The sequence below is a fragment of the Lycium ferocissimum genome, chromosome 10 (genome assembly GCF_029784015.1).
Source record: "Lycium ferocissimum isolate CSIRO_LF1 chromosome 10, AGI_CSIRO_Lferr_CH_V1, whole genome shotgun sequence".
NCBI classification, from domain to species: domain Eukaryota; kingdom Viridiplantae; phylum Streptophyta; class Magnoliopsida; order Solanales; family Solanaceae; genus Lycium; species Lycium ferocissimum.
The window spans coordinates 29,423,081-29,448,265 of record NC_081351.1 but is presented as its reverse complement, the minus strand read 5'-3'; the positions used below and the strand labels follow the sequence as shown (position 1 = coordinate 29,448,265).

General features: G+C 36.7%; 1 protein-coding gene across 1 annotated transcript; it reads right to left on the bottom strand.

Moving 5' to 3' along the window:
• Nucleotides 1–8,303: 8,303 nt before the first annotated feature.
• Nucleotides 8,304–24,488, bottom strand: LOC132033254 (uncharacterized). Its single transcript, XM_059423173.1, has 16 exons — nucleotides 24,339–24,488; nucleotides 21,639–21,850; nucleotides 20,912–21,048; nucleotides 20,693–20,803; nucleotides 20,507–20,608; nucleotides 20,237–20,345; nucleotides 19,940–20,140; nucleotides 19,283–19,451; nucleotides 19,001–19,082; nucleotides 18,817–18,910; nucleotides 18,023–18,119; nucleotides 16,945–17,038; nucleotides 9,932–10,004; nucleotides 9,533–9,706; nucleotides 9,294–9,416; nucleotides 8,304–8,706 (listed from the first exon to the last, which is right to left on the bottom strand). Exons 1-16 carry the CDS (start codon nucleotides 24,349–24,351, stop codon nucleotides 8,545–8,547), a joined length of 1,953 nt encoding a protein of 650 aa, XP_059279156.1. The 5' UTR covers nucleotides 24,352–24,488; the 3' UTR covers nucleotides 8,304–8,544.
• Nucleotides 24,489–25,185: the final 697 nt, after the last annotated feature.

Genomic DNA, 25,185 nt, shown 5'->3' with positions numbered 1-25,185 from the left:
ATCAAATATAGTGCAAAAATTAATCTGTGATTAGTCTTTAGGGATATCACTAATATCTTATATAAACGACCCCTTAAGGGACTATTTTAAACCCACTATCAAACTTAAAGGACCATTTTTATCATTTTGTCGACAAGACTGATTAACCAATGCATAGAGTTAGAAATGTTAACCATGGTTAATGCATTAAGGTCTAGTGTATCAGCTGCTTCTTTCCCAAGGATACGACTGATCTACTAAGCTCGTGCGATAAATCCAATGGTACACGTGGCATCATCTAGTTCATTGTGAGACACCTGTCGGAGGAACTCGGACTAATCAGTTCGTGGTTCAATAATTTGTCGTTTAGTGTATTTTCGCCGAAGTTTCCACCTTTCAATATTTTACGATAAACACAATGTTACCCCCTCGTTTTACGTCAGATTTCTCTGATTAAATTAATTAAACGTGAATTTTGAATTAGTAGAAGCAAATTATTAATCAAATTAGTTTTTCGTCGAGTGGTTATGAACGTTGTTATAATATGCTGGATAATAACATTTGTCATGGATTGACAACTGAATATTGAACTCTCTAAAAGTGAATCTCCTATTCTTCCTTGATAGTTCAATTGTAGAGGGATCCATTGTTTATCCGTTGATTGTAGGTTCAAATCCTACTTAAAAACAACTGGTTGATTTAAAATTAAGAAATCAGAAATAAAGGGGCACATTTTGTCCCTAAAAAACAGAGAAATCTACACTCCTTGTCTTTATCTCTATTTTATCTATATCGTATCACTGTAAAATTAGAAATTCACTGTCAAAATCCCAGTCTATGTTTGATTACCGTCCATAGCTTTAAATTATTTATAAATAGCCAATTAAGAAGTCTCATATGTATTATTCTCTCAATAGGTAATAATGAATACTTGCTCTATTATTCTATCTAAGCGAAGAAAAATTAGGAGCGTATACGGAAAAAAATACCTGATCGAACATACTATACGTTCCCTTCACAATACGTAAATTTTTAAAAAATAATAAAAAGAGAAGCCATTCAATTTAATCTATCCAATATTCATAACAGTAATGTTCGATTTAGTTTATGGTGTAAACGGTCGACCATGCAAACACGCACATGAAGAATTGAGGGAATTTAATAATGTAAGAAAGGATTTGCATGAATTAATTACTAGTCCTAGTTGATATGTTTAGGGCATGGATTTGACGAGTAATACAACAGGAATGTCATTAGAGCAACGGCCACCGTGAAGAATGGATAAGGACGGTGGAAAGTGGACCATAAGGACAAATCCACACTCGGTTGTCGGTTTTAGAGTAGGGGCCAACAAAGTAAAATGTGTTGTTTCAATTTAATTGGAATCTTTTTATCTTAGCCAGCTAGTTTATAAAAATTCTGTTTTATTTGTTTAAATTTTAATAGATAGAATTACTCGATAATTATATTAATGAAAGATAGCATACATCATAAAATTCATAAAGGTATATATAAACTAATTCAGATACACAATGATTATTAAATGAAAAGAAAACGGTAATTAAGCGTTATTTTGCTTTTTTACCTGTTGCTCCTTGCTTATCGGTAGCACTGAGTTATTTTCGTAGTTTCTTGTCCTTTAATTTCTTTTGTTACCTATTGTTTTTTATGCTTGGCTTATCACATTATTTTTGCTCTGAACGTTATGGTATGCTGTCCTACTATTTGCTGTATATCTTTTTTTTTTTTTTTTACTTACTCAAAACTGTTTTATTATACGTTACTTGCGCAGAAAATCTTTTAGGTTATTGTTGTAAAATGAAAAAAAGTAAAGTAGAATAAGTACAATTTTGATATTGAGTTAGTGTGTGTGTGTGTGTGTGTGTGTGTGTGTGTGTGTGTGTGTGTGTGTGTGTGTGTGTGTGTGTGTGTGTGTGTGTGTGTGTGTGTGTGGAGGCCGGACAATGTCCAAGTCAAATGAACAGTCAAAAGGAAATAAATAATGGGAGCAGAGATTAGAGCAAGGACAATGAGTGTGTTTATTTTTAGTAAACTAGGTGGCAGTTTCAGTAAATACACGGAAAGTGTCGGTCCCATTATGTTGACACATCGCCGATTAAACTGTACCCAATATCTCTTCTCTGTATTTATCCGACACCTCGTTTTCTGTGGGCTGAAAGTCTACCCTCACATGGACTATTTAGGCAAGTACTATCTCTTTTAGGCTCCTATTTCAATTTTACCTTTGTTTTTATTTAAGAAATACAACAATATATTTAGCGTAATCTTACGGATGCAGTTTGAGAAAGAAAGTATATGCAGATTTTATCCTTATCTCATTAAGATAGGGAGGTTGCTCTCGAAAGACTCTAAGTGATCGTTTGGTGCATGACCAAAATTATTTCGGGATTATAATCTCGGGACTAATTTATCCCATATCTTGGGACTATTTTATACCAGGATAAGTGGGATATGCTGGGATATCCCAGCTTATACCATGGAATACATTTTATACTTTGTTTGGTACAAGGTATAAATTTATCCCAGAATAAATTTATACAAGTTTATTTAAGAAATATAAACGACACTAAGGCTCAAGCTCAAGTTTTATTTAAGAAATATAAACATACAAAATAATTAAATATACATAGTCATCAATGTAAAATTCAGAATTTCTAAAATTGAAATACTAATCCTGTCACTGCTTTGTATAGTGAAGACATTTTGACGTATATGATTTATTGTTCTGACACTAATTAATTGAGCTTTTTAGAAAATCACGTATCCATTTCTATAACTATGCTTCTAAATTTTTTACTCAATAAATTATATTCATTAAATTATTATTAAACCTTCTCATGATCTTATTTGTAATGCTCACTCAGGTTGATTTATGTGACTTATTTTAACTGTCCGTTATCAAAATGAATGGCACTCTTTTCTAATTTGAAAATAAATTAGCTTTGTGAAATGATTTTACAATGTGCGCGAAATATTAAAGGCAAATTTGAAGTCACTTTCTTTTCTTAAATGTAAATGCTTCGATCAAATGAGTTCACATAAATTGAAACGGATGGAGTATAAATTCGAACAGAGAATGCAGTCGCAAGACCAGGAAAAAATAGCTTTTTCTTTGGAAAAGTTTGGCTAGATTATATTTCATATTGCACGTGGAAAGAAAAAGGGAAAATAAATAAATGGTAAAAATACAAGCTGATTAGAGATTAGACTATTCACCTTGTGAACATAACAGGAATCAGAACTTTTTTTTAAAAATGGTTAAAGCCACCTACTATGTCGTTTACGTAGATAGAAATGATAATACGTACTAGCACTTCTTCGCTTTAATTTATGTATTTTATTTTTCTTTTTTATCTGAGTAAAAAATGATAATATTTAGTAACTCTTAAATTATGACATTCTACATGACATATTAAGAACATATTATTTAAATAATAAGTGCTTAATAAAATAAAATATTTTTAAATAAGTGCTTAATAAAATAAAATAGAGGGTATACTTTAATTTTGTGATTTCATGGAAAGGCAATCACATTTTTGTTTGTCGTCCACACTCAGTTTGTGCACTAAAATCCGCATTTTGAAACCCACATGCCCTTCATTATTGTGGGTGCCTACTTCAACTGTATCACAATTTCAGATATTCCTACATAAATATCAATTTTATGAACCAAAAAGAAAACAACGAAGTTAGTTAATTCCGTCACATCGATGCTTGGGTTGTGAAAGCGGATACACAAGGATTCTTATATTACGGATGACTGTGGATACTAGATCTAAGCGAATGTCTAGTTATACTTTATTGGCTTCAACAAATATCTGCAGTAATAAATCTAAGCGAATAATGTTGTATGTCGTGATCTCTCCGCAGTTCTCGATTCTGATTGATATAGGGCGGATCAGTAATAGTATTATACTGAGGGAGATTGTTCTTTCTCAATTGACTTGTGACTTAAAAACGCATTTCGCACGTTTTCCGCCCTTCGTCGGTCGTTGCTTGCCTTCCTTATAACAAGCCCTCGGCCTCCTTTGCTCCGCCTTCTTCATATATAAGTCGCCGGATTTGCCTGGAATCAATCGATAAGCTTGACAGCAATCAAGAAATCTATTTTCTAATGAGTATATGTACGGGGTGAATTCTCTTATGTTATGTATCATTATTTCAATCACAATAAGCTAAACTCGTTTCCTCTTCATTTGCCAATCCGTGCCTAAATAGCTATGCATGGTATCATAGTTTCCTTATTATTACTCATAACTGCTTCAGAACAAAAACAGAAATAACTACTTTATCAAGCATGATGAGGTAGAAATGTTGACGAAGGAATTTTGTGTTTCTTTTAGATGTTCAAATTATTTTCTTCCCTTGTTTTTGGTGCCAAATGGATGCACATTGCTTTTCTACTTATATATGATTATTTTCACGTAAAATCGATAAAATATTACATAGAAAATTAATAAATAAATCACAAATAATTATTTTCTTTCGTCACGAGAGATAATTTCCTCCTAATTAACTATTGATAGTACTATAAAGGCACTAAGAGCCCGTTTGGATTGGCTTATAAGGTTCTTTATAATTTGTTTTAATTTTTGCCCTTCGCAGTGTTTGGGTAATGAGGTTCGAGTTCGAACCCCCGCTCACATAAATTAAAAAAAAAATGTCTTAAAATAAGGGTCGAGAACATAATTGGTTAAGGAATTACACATTTTACGCATAGAGATAAAAAAAAAAACATAACTTATAAGCCTAGAAAAAAATAAGTTAACGGGGTTCCTTATTCGGACCCGCATAATCTGCGGAAGGAACCCCCCCCCCCCCCCCCCCCCCCCCCCCCCCCCCCCCCATTTTTTTTTAGGTAATAGCAACGGGCCGGGGCACATAACAGTACCCATAAGCCTATCCTAACAGGCTCTAAGGCAGTGCCGTAAGTAGTAAAACGACAGTAGCAAACCAATTATTTGGTAACTCAAAGCATACTCTCTCTCTAATAATAGAAATGCTTTAGCCTCACTATGATGAAACAATACTTTTTTTTTTTTTTGCCTTGAGGATTATTCATTTGGGGTAGTCTTTAATTTTTGGTCTTCAAATGGTGGGTCTTTAAATTTCTACCCCTCGCTTAACATCCCGAGGTCGTGGGTTCAAACCTCAGATTAAAAAAAAAAAAAAAAAAAAAAAAAAAAAAGTCAAAATTTTTGGCGAAAAAAAAATAAAATCACAAGTGCGCATTACTGCGGCAAGGAAATTTGGGGCACACATAAAGGAGAATTTGCATCGGCGTAAATTCTGCATCTAAGATATGCTCTGCTATATAAATTACGCCCTCAAGCGGCAAAATTTAAAGATCACCATTTTGAGGGGTAAAAATTAAAGACCACCCCAGCGAAGGGCAATCCTGCAAATTGCCCAAAACAACAACAACATACAGAGTATAATTCCACAAACTACGATGAAACAATATATTTAAAAATTTAAATATTTAAAAATTATACAAAAAATAATACACAATTTTTTTCATGTCAACATAATAACAAAATATATTTTTAAAATTTGATCAAATTTCACATAGTTTGAATTTTGAAAAATTAAAATTTCATACAAAATAAAAACAGAGAAATATATATAATAACTTGAAGATGCATTCAAATTCATAAAACCTCAAATTCCGAATTCTCCTATGACCTTAAGTAGTAAAAAGGAATAGTACACCAATTGTTTGGTAACCAAGCATGCTCTCTTTCTCTCTCTAATAATAGAAATGGTTAAGCGTCAATTCGTAATTATGTGAAATTGATGGGAGTTGATAGTATCACTATTAAAGGAAAGTGCCTTTTTAGTGGGTTAACTGAAAATAGGTACTCATTTTGCTCTTGAGCAAATTGAAATTAACCACCAACATTTTTGATTTGACATTACGATCACCAAAAAGAAACATACCCTATCTTGCCACTAAATCCAAATATAGTAATTATTCTAACAAGCTTTCATGGAAGCTTTAATAATTTATGAATTGACTGTAGCATTAGCATTTTATCCTTTTATTTAATCTCTACTTTAGAAATATAAAAAAAATAACTTTGAGGTTTCTAGAGAGATTTCTAGGCCGGAGAAAACTCAGCAATAACTCATTATCTCTTCAATATTGTTTTAACTTGTCCGAGTTTAAATGAGTTGACTCGTTTGTGGACTCGACCGAACGGGTTGAATATGAAATAAGTTGTCAAAATATTGAATCAAAACATATTAAAATTGTGCAACTCGATGGATTGAAATGCAACACAAATCCAAATATACATAATCAAATTTGAAGATTGCGAATTATGTAACTGTCGAAGCACTTTAACTAATAATTCTAAACAAATTTATTAGCAGTCACATTTTATTTCAAAAAGCAAAAGGAAAAAAGAAAAGAAAAAAAGAGGGGAGGGACCCGTACAGGTTTTATTCAACCCTTCCATTTGTCACTTCTATAACTAGAGCTATGAAAGTTAATTAATAATTAGAAATCATTAGATATAATAGTATAATCCGTAATTTTAAACAAAATGAATGTTAAATGTCACACTGCCATTATAATGAGCGAAACCCTTTTCCTTTTCTTTCATTCCTAATAGTTCCGACACAGTTATGATACATTTATTCAGGTTTAATGTACAATTATGGTCACAACTCACAAGTGTTCAAAGATAGGACAACACACCGGAAGAGTAAATATTTGGTGGTGATGGTAACTCAGAAAGTGCTGCGCACAGGCCACACTAGTGGAATCACATAATAGCCCGTTTGGCCAAGCTTATTTTTCTCCCAAAAGTACTTATTTTTCAATAAGCGCTTAGTTTAAAAAAAGTGAGGTGTTTGGCCAAGCTTTTGGGAGAAAATAAATGCTTTTGGGAAGTCGTAGAAACAGTTTTTCAGAAGCTAAAAAAAATAATTTTTACCCAAAAACAGTTTTTTTTAAAAGTACTGTTGAGAAAAATATTCTTAGAAGCATTTTTTAAAAGCTTGGCCAAACACTAATTGCTGCTCAAAAGTACTTTTTAAATTAATTGACCAAACACAAACTGCTTTTAGCCAAAAGTAATTTTTAAAATATGTTATTTTTATGAGCTTGGCCAAACAGGCTATAAAACTAGGCTATTTAATCTTCTTTCACGTATATTTCTATCACTTAACCTTAATTTACTAATATCTTTTAATAACCATGGTGTACCGGCCAACTTACGCTAGTTTCCACGAAATATCTGCTACCTCCCACCAAAGACAATTACTAGGTAACTCTATCCACCTAGGTTTAGACTGATGAGAAACGCTCACTAGTGTTATGCCTCACACAACGATTAGAACACTTCATGATTTTAAACACCCCCCCCCCGCCCCCACAAAAAAAAAAACCTACTTTTTTTTTTTTTTTCAACCCACTTCATTAATATATATTTTAACCTCAAAATATCACTTGATTACAAATATGACTTGATTTTAAATACGTTTGTGCCTTGCAATAAACATAGAGCAAAAATTGAACTTCTATACACGGATAAGCCTGGGTGATGGACAAATCTAGTTAGAATAGGCACATTACAGCTGTAACGGGGAACAACAAGAGCACAATGTCAAAAGATGGACAATGAGTGAGATGCTAGCAAGCAATCATCAACAATTTGATAAACTTTCGAGATTGCCTTGCCTCTCTTTTTTTCTACTTTGCTTTTGTGATTCCAGTATCACTAGGTGTTGCTACAAAAGTCTAGCTTGAATGAATCTTGAGGGCAATAATTCCTCCCCACCCCTTTCTTTCAAAACCTTTATCATATAAAAGCAACTGCTAAAGCAAATCCCGCTATTATGATAGAGATAGCTAAAATCTATACCATGCTTTATAGTTCGTGGGGTCACATAGTCCCATCCGTCGCACTGGTCAATGCCTCTACTCATTTGTTTGTACATAAATATTCCCTCTTTTCCATTATAAAGTCAGGAAGAGATGCAGAAATATCATAACATGATCCTTACTCGTGGGGTTCACCTAAAAAAAAAAACACGTCTTGTAAGCGTCCTACGTTCGCATTAATACGGAAAAGGGCGCCGCACCCCCATGGGGTGTTATGTGCGACTTATCCAGACGTAAGTATCAATAGTTGATTCCACAGATGTCACGGAAAGCAAAACAACTTCTAATACAGTTCTTCTCTGACAGGGTCCCTAAAAATAATAAAAATCGGCTCAAATCTTAATCTAAGTAACCTAAGAGAAGAAGGTACCATAGTTTCAATTCTACTGAAATGAGTCAGTAGTAATCCATCTTTAAAATACAAAACCACGGTACCGCAATACCATGCATTTACTAATATTACTTAAACATGATTAATGTACAGATCTGAGCAAACTGACTAAACCATACTCTGTTTTGACTAGGCAAAGATGATAGAGATGTATACCTCGGAGTGATTCTTAATCTATCAATCAATATACATCATACATACCGATATGCTTGAGATGCTGAACACTAATACAGATAGGTCTCATCAAACTCAAGATTCAAATCTAGGATCGGCATGTCCTGTAAACCTCACCCCTCATTACATCAATTGGTGTGTGTTCCGAAGTGTAGCGCTCAGGCCCTAGATACATTCCTGTCTTCTCCAAAAGGTTGAGGCCTTCATCCCTACCAAATCTTGAAGCATACAGCTTGAGGTACTCAATATCCTAAAAAAATAGGAGTGAATACAACAGGAAAATCAGACAATAAGAGATTAAGAAAAAGAAAATGATATATAGATTCAACATCTTTCTTTCTTCTAATTATTACTTTATTCGGGAGAGAAAAGTTGTATTTCTATGGAGGAGTAAAAGAAGGAACTAAGGAAGGAGGTATCTCGTTGGACAAACTGCAGAAAAACAGTGTAACTGAAGAAGTGTAATCCAAACAGAACAATTATTGGCGAATGATTCATATAAATGGAATAGAGTTAAGGAAATAGAAGTTTTCCAGCTTATGAAAACGGGACCTGACAATAGACAAGAAGTTAAATTGAAACCAAGATAAGCTGTTAAATAAATTTAGAATGTGCTGCGGTTAAGACATCAAAAGGATCTCGCTCATACATGTTTTTTGTTTTCGGACAAGTGCATCAATTTTTTTCCCTGTAAAGCAGACAACATTGCACCTACCATCCCTAAAAGATCACGGGACTGCATGGTTGATGCCTCTCTACATGGTTCGCAAGAAATCACAAGTTGCAGAAGATGCAAAAATACTACCGAGAGAGGAAGTAAGTCACTATGAAGAGTACCTGCAAGCCACTCAAGAGTCGCTCCAGTCTCAGTGAAGCAACAGGTTGCTGAGATGATGAGAACACCTGACCAGGGTAGAATAAGACTCCATCACCTGGAGGAAGGCCACGCCTGAACTTAATCTGCAGACAACTATTACTTGTGTCAGGGATGAAGAGAAAAATAGAGTCTTTCACAACCATCAACCTGCACAATTTAATTTATCTATCGTTTTTGTCATGCAGAAGGATGCACTAACCTCAGCACTAGGAACTGTTGCCTTCTCATAGCAGTTGGCACCCCAATATAAGAAACCTGTTCCACCTTCTTTCCACACACGCCACATCACAGCACGGTGTTGAGTGCCTCGCATCCCCAAGTGCCAGTTGGGATGAGGATCACCTGGTCCCAAGCACACATATGTCCACCACTCCTGCAAAGAACATAACAAGCACCGTGCCAACAGGTGATGCATACAAAAAGATATGCTGCTAGTCTTACATTAGCTCTTCAGAAATTAAAGTCATTCATAGTTTACGTACAGAAACAAGAAAAAGCTATAAAGGAATTTAAATAGCAAAAGAGTAATTTAAGTGAATCCACTGTTTACTCAATAACAATAATCCATCGCAAAACAAAGTTTATATTTTTTTATTACCTCACCATTTTCTGTTTGTATCTCTGCGATGATATCCTTTGCCAGATCCTCTCTGTTACCAATAACCCATTCACTGAATAGAAAAGGAAAAACGTTAATAAAGCTTCTCAAACTATGAAGATTTCTGTAGTAACTTATCAATAAGGAAGAGAATCCAGACCAGCTCTCCAGATGCAACAAGTGGAAATAACAAAACAGAAAAGGAAAGAGATTGAAAAGTGTTACAATTGATGCTGAAGAAAGTCGTACCTTGTGCTTGCGGAAGGAGTACCTAGCCGTTATAATTAAGTTGGGAATAAGTTGAAGCATAATTTGTGATATTATGTTTTAGCCCACATTAGTTTTAAGTCAATACTTCCAGTATTTAGGTATTTAGCCTGTAGTTCTTTTATTTGTTCACTTTCAGTCCCTGTCAGAGTTTGTTACACAGCAGTGTACTATGCTGAGGATAGAAGGATCCTATGCACAGACAAATTGTGGTGAGTCACCTTTTTGCTCTAGGGTTGTTTACTATATATTGTAATAGCTTCTCCCTTGTTAGGGTTATCAATCAAAATATATCTTTAGCCGTAAATTAGCTTATTCTTAGTTCTCTTAATTTTCTTCTTCTGTTTGCCTTTTGTTACAGTTCCTTTTGTAACATTTGGTATCAGAGCAATTCTTGGTACTCTGTGGGTATAAAAATGGTAGATATGGAAGAGATTAAATCCATGTTTGAACGAATGACAATGGAAATGGCTAATTTCTCAGTAAGACAATCTCAGTTAGAACAGCAGCATGAGAAAGCTTTCTCTGAGTTGAAGGAATCAATTGATACGGTGAAGAAATATGATAGAGGAAAAGGGCCTGAAGAGCAAGAGATAGCTGGTGGTGAGATTTATACCCCATCAGGCAATCCTGCTGCTTGGGTACCAAGTAGCAATGGTGGTTTCCAGTTCACTCCACCTGGATACCAGTTGGGAAGGAGTCAAATTCAAAATCCTGGTGGGTCAGCATCTCCTCATGTGCAACAACAACCCATAGCGGGCACACAACAACAAACATCTGCTGGAGTGCAGCAAGGTCAACCATCTGGTGGAAGTCAAGAAGGGGTAAGGCCTGCTTCCATGGTGCAACCAACTGGCTCCTCTGCAAGGTACAACAGTTTATCCAGAATGACTAAAATGGAATTCCCAAGGTTTAATGGTACCAACTTAAGGGCCTGGCTTTGTAAGGTAGAACAATTTTTCTCCCTTGATGAAATTGACTATAATCAAAGAGTTAAAATAGCAGCTATTCATTTTGATGATATTGCAATAGAGTGGCATCTAGCTTATTTGAGAAGTAGACCTCACTTACCTGATCCTTCATGGGAAGAGTATGTTTATGCATTGATGGATAGGTTTGGGGCTGAGTATGCAGACCCCATGGCTGAATTAAAACTAGTAACACAAAAGGGGAGTGTAGAGGATTACCAAAAGGAATTTGACAGAATTATGACCAGGCTTGTGATCCTTCCTGAGTATGCCATTAGTGCATTTATTACTGGTCTTAAGCCAGAAATTGGTTTTACAGTCAAAAACCATAGACCATTTTCTTTGCCACAAGCCTACCAAATAGCCAGAAATACTGAATCCCAAGTTTCAGCCACTTTAAAAATGACCAAAGCTTCCTTGTTCAGTGGGGGTTCTTCTTATCAAAAAGGGGGGTCTTATAACTCAGCAACTCATGGTTCTTCTGTCAAGAAGGATGTAAACACTTATAAGAGGGATTCTGGTTTTAGTTTGAACAAACCTACGACTAGAAGACTCACTCCTGCTGAAATGAGTGAAAAAAGGCAAAAAGGTTTGTGTTTCTTCTGTGATGAAAAATTTGTTCCTGGACACAAGTGTAACACTCATAAACAGTTGTATCTGTTGGAGGTGGGTGAAGAGGAGGAACCAGTAGGGGAAATGGATACTGAGGTGCAGGAGGAGGTAAATATACCAGAAGAACAGTGATGCTTGTGAAATTTCTGTGTGCTTTTGAAGTGGGGTGCCTGGTTACCACACTCTTAAATTGGTAACTGGTTGTATTGTGAACAAAGACCCTGAATATCTCATTGATCCTGGCAGTTCTCACAATTTCATAAATGATCAGATGGCAAGGAAGATACAAGGAAAAATTTAAGCAGTTAGGCCTCAAAATACTGTCAATGTATTGATATAACACAAGATTGACTGCAAATTGTTTAAGGATCTTACTTGGATATTGCAAGGAGTCACTTTCACTGATGACTTCTTATTGTTGCCCCTGGGTTCATGTGACATTATCTTAGGGGTCCAATGGCTATTACCCTTAGGTGATATTCACATGAATTTCAGTAAATTGACTTTGGGATTTAGATACCAAGACAAAGATGTAGTGGTGCAAGGGATTAGAGAAAGAACCAGAACTGTGGAGGCCAAGAAATTGGACAAGCTAGCTACATCAAGGCACACTGTTCATGATAAGAGTCCTGCCGATTGATGAAGAGAATGGGGATGGACCAGGGTATGCCACACCAAATTGTTGCATTGGCAAGATACAACCAATTGCTTGGTGATCCAAAAGGATTACCCCTACCGAGGGTCATTTGATCATAAATTCCCTGCAAGTAGGTACTAATCCTATCAATATGAGGCTCATATGTATTCTTCAAAACAGAAGGATATCATTGAAGGCTTGGTGCGGACATGTTGGATCAAGGCATATCTTGCCCTAGTTCAAGTCCGTATACATCGCGATGGTGGTAGTGGGTAAGAAGGATGGATCATGGAGACTATGTGTTGATTACGGGGCATTGAACAAGGCCACTATCAAGGACAAATTCCCCATCCCAATAATTGAGGAGTTGCTTGATGAGCTAGGTGGATCTAAAATCTATTCTAAACTTGATCTTAGATCTGGTTACCATCAGATTAGAATGGAGAGTGATGATGTACAGAAAACTGCATTTAGGACACATTCAGGCCACTATGAATATTTGGTAATGCCATTTGGCCTTACCAATGCTCCCTCATGTTTCCAAAGTTTGATGAATCATGTGTTTAAATCCTATTTGAGAAAGTTTATTCTAGTTTTTTTTTATGACATTCTGGTATTTAGCAACAGTTTGGAAGATCACTTACAACACTTAAGAGTGACTTTTGAGTTGCTAGTCAAGCATAAGCTATTTAGAGGAAGTCCAAATGCACTTTTGGGGCCCATAAGGTGGAGTATCTTGGACACTTCATCTCTGCAGAAGGGGTCTCAACAGATCCAAAGAAGATTGAATCTGTGCAGTTATGGCCTAATCCAAGATCCATTAAGGAGTTGAGAGGTTTTTTAGGTTTGGCTGGGTATTACAGAAGGTTTATTAAGGGGTATGGGATGATAAGCAAACCCCTCACAGACCTATTAAAAAAGAACAGTTTCAAGTGGAGTTTGAAGTCTGAAGAAGCTTTTGAGTCACTAAAAAAGGCACTGGTGGCAATTGACTTGAGCCTTGGGGTGCTCCCTTTCAAGGTCTCAAGTTCGAAACCCGCTAGTGCAAACAATTTCTGAGGGCCAGCCAGTTTGAAACCCTGAATTACCGTGGTACACTTGCACGGGAAACTCCTTGCCGAGGGCCTGTGCACTCCCGGGATTAGTCGGGACTCAAAGAGACTCGGACACCCGGTGCTTAATCAAAAAAGGCACTGGTTTCTGCACCTGTGTTGGCACTCCCTTGCAGTGCCTTGCAATTTGTGGTGGAGACAGATGCATGTGATGTTGGGATTGGGGCAGTTTTAATGCAAGGAGGGCACCCCATTGCTTATATTAGCAAGGGTTTATCAGGAAGACACATGAGCTTGTCAGTTTATGACAAAGAATTATTAGCATTGGCTATGGCTGTAACAAAATGGTCTCAGTACCTCATGGGCAGACCCTTTGTAGTAAGAACTGACCAAAAAGCTCTTAAGTTCTTGCTTGATCAGAAGTTGCACACAGGGTCCCAAATGAAATGGATTGCAAAACTTATGCAATTTGATTTCATTATTGAATACAAGAGAGGAAGGGAAAACAAAGCAGCTGATTCACTTTCAAGGTTACCAGCTGTAGAGCTTGCAATGATGGTAGTGGCTCCTACTGATCCAACTCTTTGGCAACAAGTTGTGGATAGTTGGAACCAGGACCAAGAGTTGATAGCTTTGATTGACAAACTGAAGGAACAAGAGGAAGAACATAAGGGGTACACTTTCATTAACCAGCAACTCAGAAGATTTGGAAGATTGGTGGTAGGAAATGATTCTCAGCTCAGAAAATTGATCATCCAATACTGGCATGACAAGCCCAGTGGTGGTCACTCAGGGATGGATAACACTCATAGGAGACTCTCAAGTTTATTCTACTGGAAAGGATTGAAAGAGGATGTGGTATCATATGTCAAGAAGTGCGTAGTATGTCAAAGAAGCAAAAGTGATCTTTCTGCTTATCCTGGTTTACTTCAACCCTTGTTGATTCCTAAAACAGCATGGTCAAGTATAAGTATGGATTTTGTGGAAGGCCTTCCAAAATCTAAGGGGAAGACTACAATCTTAGTGATAGTGGACAGACTCACTAAATATGGTCATTTCCTTGCTCTCAGTCACCCATATTCAGCTGCTTCTGTAGCTCAACTGTTTTTGGATCAGATCTATAAGCTACATGGAATGCCTAACAACATAGTTAGTGACCGAGATCCAATATTTATCAGTAAATTCTGGCAGGAGTTGTTTGCTTTACATGGAGTGGACCTTAGCACCTCATCAGCTTACCATCCTCAATCAGATGGTCAAACCGAGGTGCTTAACAGAACTTTGGAAACATATTTAAGGTGTTATTGTGCTGATAGTCAACAAGATTGGTCCCACTATTTGCCCTTGGCTGAGTGGTGGTACAACACCACATACCATTCTGCAACTCACACAACCCCTTATGAAGCTTTATATGGTCAACCTCCCCCTATTCACTTGCCCTATATACCTGGAGAGGCTGTGGAAGAAGAGGTGGATAGGAGTCTCACTGTTAGGGAATTCAAGGCTCAACTACTTCAATTCCACTTACATAGGGCTCAACAAAGAATGTCTGATTTAGCTAACAAACATAGAAGTGATAAGCAGTACAAAATTGGGGATTGGGTGTTTCTGAAGATTCAACCATACAGGCAGTCTACTCTATCAAATCATTCTTTCACAAAGTTATCAGCTAAGTTTTATGGGCCTTACCAGATCTTGGAAAAAGTGGGAAATGTTGCATACAAGCTGTCCCTGCCTCCTCATGTGGCACTTCATCCCACTTTTCATGTGTCTCAACTCAAGTTTTGCCATCAACTTCCGGATAATTTCATTCACCCTCCTGTGATTGACATTTCCAGTCCCTATTGTGCTGAGCCTGAGGCCATTGTGGATAGAAGAATGATACAGAGGGGAAACAAGGCAGTGCCTCAAGTTTTGATCAAATGGAAAGATATGCTCGCGGATCAGGTGACTTGGGAGGACTATCATTCTATGAAGGTGCGATTCCCTCAATTCCTTCCTTGAGGTCAAGGAAGTTTTCAAGGAAGGAGTAATGTTACAATTGATGCTGAAGAAAGTCGTACCTTGTGCTTGCGGAAGGAGTACCTAGCCGTTATAATTAAGTTGGGAATAAGTTGAAGCATAATTTGTGATATTATGTTTTAGCCCACATTAGTTTTAAGTCAATACTTCCAGTATTTAGTATTTAGCCTGTAGTTCTTTTATTTGTTCACTTTCAGTCCTGTCAAGTTTGTTACACAGCAGTGTATTTGCTGAGGATAGAAGGATCCTATGCACAGACAAATTGTGGTGAGTCACCTTTTTGCTCTAGGGTTGTTTACTATATATTGTAATAGCTTCTCCCTTGTTAGGGTTATCAATCAAAATATATCTTTAGCCGTAAATTAGCTTATTCTTAGTTCTCTTAATTTTCTTCTTCTGTTTGCCTTTTGTTACAGTTCCTTTTGTAACAAAAAGTATGCACAAATAGTCTATTGGGGATTTATTCAAACAACTGTAAATATTTTTAATCATAAAACGTTGCTTCATGGTACTTTTATGTAATTCTTAGATATGTATATGTCTTAAAACCAATTAAATGGACATCTGAATTCTCACCAAATTAGATGGTTTGACTCACGTAGTCCAAACTTCGTCATTCTATATAGCTAAAAGGAAGTAGTATATAATAGCTCATTAATCAAATTTTTTCAGGCTTGCCTCCAACCTCCAAACAGTGAATCAGGGTAAGCACGGAAAAAAGCTGGCTTAATAATCCAATCAATGATTCTCATGAAGTATGAGTGCGCAACAGCATTGTTTAAAAAGTAATCTCATTTAACATCAACTGGTTCAAAATTCATATAACGGCTATATAATAAAATAGAAACACCTTATGAGCATGAGAGAAAAAGAACTAGCTACAGAAAAGGAAAACAAGATTTTTGTCCAAAAAAATAAAATAATGGATATGATAAACGGAAAGAAATACATCAGCAGCTCTCTAAAATTTAAGAGATGCCGTAGTAAACTATGATACTGTCACTATACATGAATTTTTCAACCAAAACTCGGGGATAACGAACTTGTGATCTAAGACACAAGTCCCTCAATCTTTTCCAATTGAGCTAACCCCTGAGGACATGATGCTTTCACTATACCAAATCCAGAGATCGCAAATTCAACTATTCCAAATCACTGAACTTAGCTCAGATAGTGAGACGTCCAGATTACCTCATCCAAACTGAACGAGTACCCAATTTTATTCAGCGAGTTCTCACAAAAGGCAGTGTCTGTATTCCAGCCATCTGAGCTACAATGCTAACAAAATAAACTTTTTTTTTTTTTTTTTTTTACTAATCAAAACATTCTTTTTTTTTATAAGGTAGGTAAAAACTAATCACAGCATTCATTTTTAAATTTAATAATACCTCAGTCATTCTCATACTTAATTGTTGGAAATAAAACAAAGGATTTCTCAAAATATTAAATCACTACCTTGTGCAATATATCTGAGTATGAGGCCGTAGGAACTCGGGAACTTTCAGAAAAGCCTCAAAGTTATTTGAAGCAAGAGGTGCATCACTTGGTCCTGTAACATAAGAATAGTATCCAGTTGAAGAAAGTTTCCCACGCGAATAACAATTACCAAAGAACATTCCAATCAGACATGTTAGTTTGTCAATCACAAAGATCAAAAATCATGTGAGATTCTCTAAACTGAAGCTTCATTTGATGCTTCTGTCAGTGACATTACTCAAATTATTACCTTAGAATTTCAAATAAAGCAGCAAGAATTGCCAGAAAGTTGCTGTCAATTACTTCAAGGCATGGTAACCATCGCAGTTTCCAAGTCATCAAGGGCATTTTATCTATTAAGCGTTCTAAATATATGTGTAGAGGATAAATACGCGGGCTGAAGTTGTAAAACTATGCATAACTGGGATACATCTAATATTTTCACCTTAAAACTTGTTTCAACAAATAGCACACACCAGTTACATTAGCACAACAGTTGCACATTTCCAAGAAAGCATTCACATCCTGAATTATATCAGACAAACTAATACCCATCCAAATATTATTTCAGACAGAGTAAGAATCACTCCGTGCTCATTGGATAAGTGTATTAGATATGAAATTTCTGCAAGAACTGGCCATAAACACAGGCACCAACGAGAATCACTAAGATGAAGAACTTCTACTGCTTCTATTTAAAGTGTCCTCAAGAAGCAGGAGTTTCATCACTATAATGTAACAGCTATTTCTTCAATCAGCAGCTTCTAAAATGATCCAGAGTGGGTTGGCAGCCAAAATATGCTTTTCGTTTCAACTCCACACAATTCAGTCTGTCCTCACATATTTAGCTTTTTCAATATAGAACAATAGGTTCATTATCCAAACAGATATAGCACAATTCAATTTAGTAAGATAGATTTCTTCGACCTCCAAAGGGCAACAAAAGGCATGGGGATAGACATCTATCTACCAGGCACAACATCTCATTAAAATGAATACATGTAATGTACAGAGGACACTTCCTCATGCATCTACTAAAGAGAAAGCTGATGCTCACCACAATAATACGTTGTCAGAATACGAGCATCAGGTGCATAGGCATGAATCTCACTGGCCATGCTGCGGATGCCATTATATTGCTCAATGTTAAGAGGCTGAACAAATGCAAGCAAAACTATTTTAGAACATAGAAACATAAAGATAGGTGGCTACCATCAACTGTCCCCTCTTGTGAAGCAGGAAAAGTAAGTGAAAAGTATAATTAAATCCAACGAGGTTCAAGGGAAGGGATAAAACAGTATACAGTGCTAGTGTTTGAATAGGGAAAGACAGATTAGCCCGGTTCACTAAGCTCCCTCTATATACGAGCTCTGGGAAAGGGTCGGATCACATTGAGTCTTATATATACAGCCGTGAATGGAAGCAAGAAAAAAGTTTATTCCAGCCCATGGTTTTATTACCTTCTGCGAATGACAGTTTAAGCACTATAAGTCTGTACGCAGAGAGTGTGGTTTACCCTTTTTTCTGAATGAACAAAAGGATTCGATGGTTTAAAACAGAAAATAGGATATTTCTATACATATGTATATCTGTATGATTCCAAAAGTTTGCTACTGAGGCATAGTTGTTGCCTTGTTGGTGTTGGTGTTGTAACTTGTAACGACAAACAACATATTTCAGGAAACCTATGATGTTTCTCATCTACAAAATCAGAAGAGAAGAGAAAAGACCAAGTCCCAGCTGCAAACAGGAAAAAACGTGACTCTGAACTGCAAGTGTCGCTAGAATAACAAAAGGTTGTCATATATGCTAAAAACTAGCAGTTCAACCTGCCTCAACCTGCTCGCTTACCTCATCCCACAGATAGAAGTATGCTTTCCTCCAATGGTTTTTTGTTCTTAGTATCTCTACCTCCCTTTGTAAGTAGTCCTTCGCAGTATCACCGCTAATGCCAAATTAAGAGGCAAAAGGAAACTGATCAACTTGTACACAACATACATCCTGGAACTTTTGGCAAAAGAATTGTCCAACGTACCAAGGGACTATCGGACCATTAGGTACAGCATATGCCGCAAGACGAGGGTCAGAGAAATACTCATCTGATTTTGGATGGTCAGCTATAACAGCATTAGAGAAAGAGATTTTAGTTTATTGTGGATAAACTTCAGGTAAAAGCTAGTAGAAGAGTAGAACTGTGAGGTGCAATGTGCTCCAGTTCAGCTCCTTTACAAATTTATCTATTTAGGCTTCAAGTAGATCTAAAAGTAAGAGGGTTTTGCAAGTACAAGTATACTATGCAATAAGCATCTTATACTACCTGGCCATGGCGAAGTGTATGTTAAAACTCTCATGCCATTGCCCCACCTGCAAAAGTATGGACTAATTCGATACTGAAGTAGCCATTTGAAATGCTGATCTAACAGCTCAAACCATTCATTGCTTCCATGCTCAACCCCAAATCGATCTTCAATAACCGTATCAGATATCTAGACTAAATTAAAGAACTCCATCCTCATTCGGAAATTCAGTTGCTTTATCATAGAGACTAGAACCAGCAGTCACCAGTAAGTAAAGAGAGAAAAAAGGGAGAGAATTTCAGAATATTTGTTGTCTCCAGGAAACTGCTATGATATACCATTACATGAATGAATAAAAAAAAGAAAAGAAACTACTACACAAGATGTAAGCGACATGTGAATAGACTCGTAAAAAAGCATCAGTCACAGATACGGAGGACATTCCAAAGAAGAAGCTCGTCAATTGAAAAAGAAACAGTCAAATCAACCGTTCGCAGTCAAAATGTTAAGTCAACATGAATACATGATGCAACAGGTCATGAACTAATTGGCAATTACACCTGACAAATCGAAAATCACGTGAATTCAATTGATAGCAATCTGTGACCAGTAGCAATTCTCCACAACCAGTTAAGTGGCTTGATGTAATTTCTAACCCAGTGTACAAGAAAGGATACACCAATCACAGCAGGGACAGAAGGAGTAGCTGGAAGCACAAAGTCCCAGACTGTCAAACTTATTTTCAAACGGATTGAAAGGCTAGAAATAGCATCTTCTTCCATCATATCTATGGGCCCATTATCTGAAAAGAAATCAGAAAATGATGGGGATAGAAGAACTCTTCTTAAAGATGAAGTTGCAGATTTGACTCTTTCTACCTAAAACAACAAAAGCTCGTTATGAGCAACAGCTTTGAAATCCAACTTGATGAATTAAAGAGTTCATATGAGGCATGTAATTTCAAAGAGACCAACCACTTCATCCACTGGTTTTCCCTCTAAGGGTTCCACGGCATCAAGACAGTCTCTCAGTTCTCTGTATAACTGATGCTTCTCCACTTTGCTCAGGGATTGGCTTGTAGATCTGTTTCACACAGAAAAGGTAGACAAATATTTAATGAACTAACATGAAACAATCCTCATTATCCCCAAAAGAATAATCTTCAGGACAATATTGTTGAGATGTCGGATATTCCAAAACTGATTTACAAATATTTAACTGAACTAAAGGGAATAGACAATCACTCTGCTTCAGCTTTGTTGGCAGAAATGATAATTTCTCCCTCATATTGCCCTGGTTCCTGTCCACTCGGGACGTCCATTGATACCCAAATTACTGTAGTTTCTCTGCAAAGCATGTCATAATAAGTCACGACTTCAGACTTGACTCTAATAAACATAAATGATTGAATGGGAGTATCGTGTCTATACCCAGGAAAAAGGTTCAGCTGGCAGATAGGCATATCAAGTGGAACAAGTGCATCAGGAACTCCCAAAACGGGTACTACTCTGCGCAATGTCAGTGACTGGCCAACTACCAATCTGCAACCAACCAAATCATCAGTAGCTTCACCAAAAAAAAGAATCAATAACTTCACATCACACCCTAGATAGGTGAGAAGGAAGCTAAGAATATGATTAGTGACAAACCTAGCACCAGAGGGTGAGCAGAGATCAGTACATTGGACCTGCACAGTTCCAGCAATACCAGATCCACCCCAAGAAACTTTTGGGCGTATAGCAATCTGAATGCTTTCTCTTTCATTTCTTGCTGCTAATAGTGATATCTACCAGATAAACTAAGAGTCACATACCAAGAAACTCTTGCGACCAGAAAGACAGCAGAATTTCAAACTTCTCACCTTTTGATAATGAAGTTTAATACTCTAAGCAACAAATGCATAAGCACATAAGAAACTTTAATTGTTTTCCTATTACCCCCACAAGAGAGAGAGAGAGAGAGAGAACAAAAAGACGATCCCCTACTTTCCCTCAAATATAAGAGCAATTCATCCTAAGGAAGTGTTAAAAGTGAGTAACAAACAAAGAACAAAAGTGGAATAATCAGTATGAAATGCAGGGAAACATTTAGTTTCAACTATAACATCATGAGCCAAAAGGACAAAAGATAATTAAAAGGTCAGCCTAGTGCGCCAAGCTCTTGGGCACAAGGCAACAACTCTTACTGTTGCGCCAAGACTCCCCTTCCCCAAAAGATAATTATAACAAACATTTTTGAAAATGCCAACATCCATGATGAGGACTCATTGTTCCTCAATCAAAGGGAATGTCTAATGTCTTGAAACGGTCACAAAATTTAAGTATCACAGAAATATCAGCAGCAGCTTATGTAGCGCCAGATACATTGTACACGTACAGGTTCTAATTCACGAGGCATATCTTGCGGTCCAACATTAGCACTGTTTGGCATGCACCACACATTCAATAACTCCGAAGATGAAACTTTCGTAGGATCAATTGCACCCCTTAATGTTCTGGGATCATTAACTCCAGTATCACTCCATCCATAAGCTGTCCCACCACCAGCAACACCTTCAACTGGAGGAACAACCGTCTCCTGGTGGTCCCCTACAGAAATATCCAAGTTCAACCAAAAGAAGATGTAATCTGAACCACTACTCCATAACTATGTAAATAAATTGCACTTAGAAGAGAGCTAATGAAAACTGTTCATGTTCCACATTTTTAAAAAAAAAAAAAAAAAAGGAAAACAAACAAAAACGAAGAAAAGCTGTCGATGTCATACATGCTTCAATCAAAACATCATCATCTGGGGAACTCAATATCTATGTCCTATATGCATGAGGAATTGTAAAGTTCACTAGAGATACCGTAAAAAGGTCCATACATCACGGCTATTCCAGGTTTACTTGCAAGTAGTAGACAACCTAGAGCCCGTTTGGCTTAGCTTATAAGTTGGTGAAAACAGCTTATATCAGCTTTTTTGAGTGTTTGGCTGGCCAACTTATAAGCCATTTTGTGCTTAAAATAAGCCCAAAAAAATAAGTTGGGGTCGCCCAACTTTTTTTTTTTTTTTTTTTTTAATAAACTCTTTTTAATAACATAAAGCCTTTTTTTTTTAAGCTAAGCCAAACGATGGTGCAAACATATCAATAACAGGTGAGACATTTTTCACGGGTATGTCTCCATGAGAAGAGTTGAGAGCTTGTGTATGTTGAAAAATTTCCACTGAATATATTTCTCTCTATTACTACTGCACGAAAGGTCCCTTCCCACCAATTTGCATATTAAGCACAGAGTTAGCACTAATACGTAACTGTTGGCAAAAGAGCTACATGATCTAGATGCAGGACACACAGCAAAATGGTAGACCAGTCTAGGCAAGAATAGAGTTCAATTACTGAATCACAGAAGTAATCAGTCCATAACTATAGGCTGCATTCAATTGAAAAGTTGGCTTGCTGCTGTATACTCCTTTCTGACTCAAAATCCACCAACTTAGGAAAACCAGGAGGGGGTGGGGGGAGAGAAATGGTGACAAAGCATATAATGGTAAACTGGACAGCAATCGCGGATTCTTTTTCCATGACAAATCAAATAACATGGAAATTAAGCAGTGCTTAGCATCTTATCACTTATTATCATGTACCGGCTTTATTGTTTCACAAGGGTCAAATTATGCTTCTTGAAAGAATATTCTATCGACCCCCTATATAGATATGCATGCAACTCCTCCTGTCCTTCTCATAGTACAGTTATGGCATACATTATCATAAGCTTCTCTTTTAGTACTCATGTTCCCAAGGGTCTATCGGAAACAGCCTCTCTACCTCTCACAAGGTAGGGCAAGGTCTACATACACCCCAGACCTCACTTGTGGAGTTGTGGATCACACTGGGTATGTTGTTGTTGTTCTTCTTCTTCTTCTTCTTGCTCTTTTAGTATTTATGAGAGGGACACTGGGATTTCAAAACCAAACCATTGATATAGTTATGGCCATAAGAAAGCGTGCTACAAGGAAACAGCTTTCCAATTCACTATGTAAATGTTATTTTCCCCTTTCATGTAACATTTTTTGTTCTTTTTATGGCGTTTAATAGCCAGAACATGCAATTACTTTTCCATGAAATCAATCTCTCAACCTTATTTGGGCCCTATTCACTCAGGCCTCAGAACATTCCCATGTCAACAATCCAGTATACAAGTCACTGGAAAATTATGTTTTATGTGTGATTGTTATCTCCTGATACGTGTATTGCACGGTTTCCAATATTTACAATTTTGTCAAAAAGTCTTAAGCTCAGGATCATCAGCGTAGAGATATACAAAGTGACTTAACTGGTAGAAACATGGATAGGAGACAGATAAGCAATTAGGATCACTCCATAGTCCATACTATATGCTATTAGCTAAATCCAAACAACAACTGATAGTAGAGCAGTTTGCTCGGCAGATGCTACTAATCTAAACCCGATTACCATCATTTTAGGTGGTAACAGTGGATCCTACTAGAGGCAGATACATACACACACACGCATACACATAATCCCAGTCCAATAAGCACACCCACTGCTGATCACAAGCAGCGTCAACTCTGAAAACAGATATTTAATTACTATGGATCTACTAACAGAAATTCAATGCGTAATTTCAGCATTCAATGTGTATTCCGAAGCTACAAACTTCTAGACCACAAAATCCTAAACCTCCTTAGCTCAACACCTAGAACTCCTACCATTTGACAACGATTCATACAATACTCAAACAACATTTCCAATAGTCAAAAGCAAATAAACAAAATATATATAAATATAAAATCAAATATGAATCGCTAACCAGCCGTATTAGAAAAATTTCAACCCCATCAAACTCGCACAATCTTAAACCTCCTTAGCGCAACACCTAAAACTCCTACCATTTAACAACGATTAATACAACATTTCAAAAAGCCAAAAGTAAATAAATAAAAAAAAATCAAATATGAATTGTGAACAAATTTCAACTTTATCAAAAGGTGTAACTCGCACGAAGATGATATGAAATTTGAGAGATCTTAAGATTATATATCGTGCACAATGATAACTAACTAACTAACCGGAGTTCTCCATTAGTGTATTTGTGAAGGAAGAGATAGTTTCGGCTAAGCGAATTCCAGTTTCCAGGATCGTGCTTTGTGAAGTACACACAGATGAAATGAGGTTTATGTATCTGATGAACTGCTAAAAAGGGTATAAGTGGAATTATAGCAAAAGTTGCAATGGGTGCAGTGTGCGACGTGGATTCGCAACCCGGCCCGCTTCCTATTTCGATATGGGCCTGCTTACGGAACATTTTTTTGTGCAGATTGTCCTACAAAGGCACTCGTCTTTAGTTTTTGTCCCTCGAATTGGTAGTCTTTAATTTTTGTCCTTCGTCTAATACGTCGAGGTTCTGAGTTTAAACTCTGGCTCAGTAAAAAAAAATCGCAAGGTAGAAGTTTGGATTTGCAAGGCAGATTCAAAACTCTCCCTGGGCCTAAATTTGACCCGAATAGGCCTAACTTTGCTACTAAACTCTGTCTTGCGATATTCTTTTTTTTTACTGAGCCGGAGTTCGAATTCTAAACTTTATGGTATTAGACGAAGTGTAAAAATTAAAGACTAGTGCCTTTGAAGGATAGTCGTGCAAATGACCCAAAAGGGAACTTAAAACAGAATTTCTACTTTTGCTACTTGTGTGGCCAAGTTTATGGGAAGTTAAATACCATATATATATTTTTTTTAAAGTACTTATATTAGAGAACGGAGGTGTTTGATAGAGTTTTTAAGAGCAAAACAAGTATTTTTGAGTAGCAGTAAATATTGAGAAGGAAAAATAAAATTACGCTTTATGTCTATTTGGGAAAAAATATTTATGCCACGCAGCTCATACTTTGTTGCATAAACACCAGATTTTTACTATAT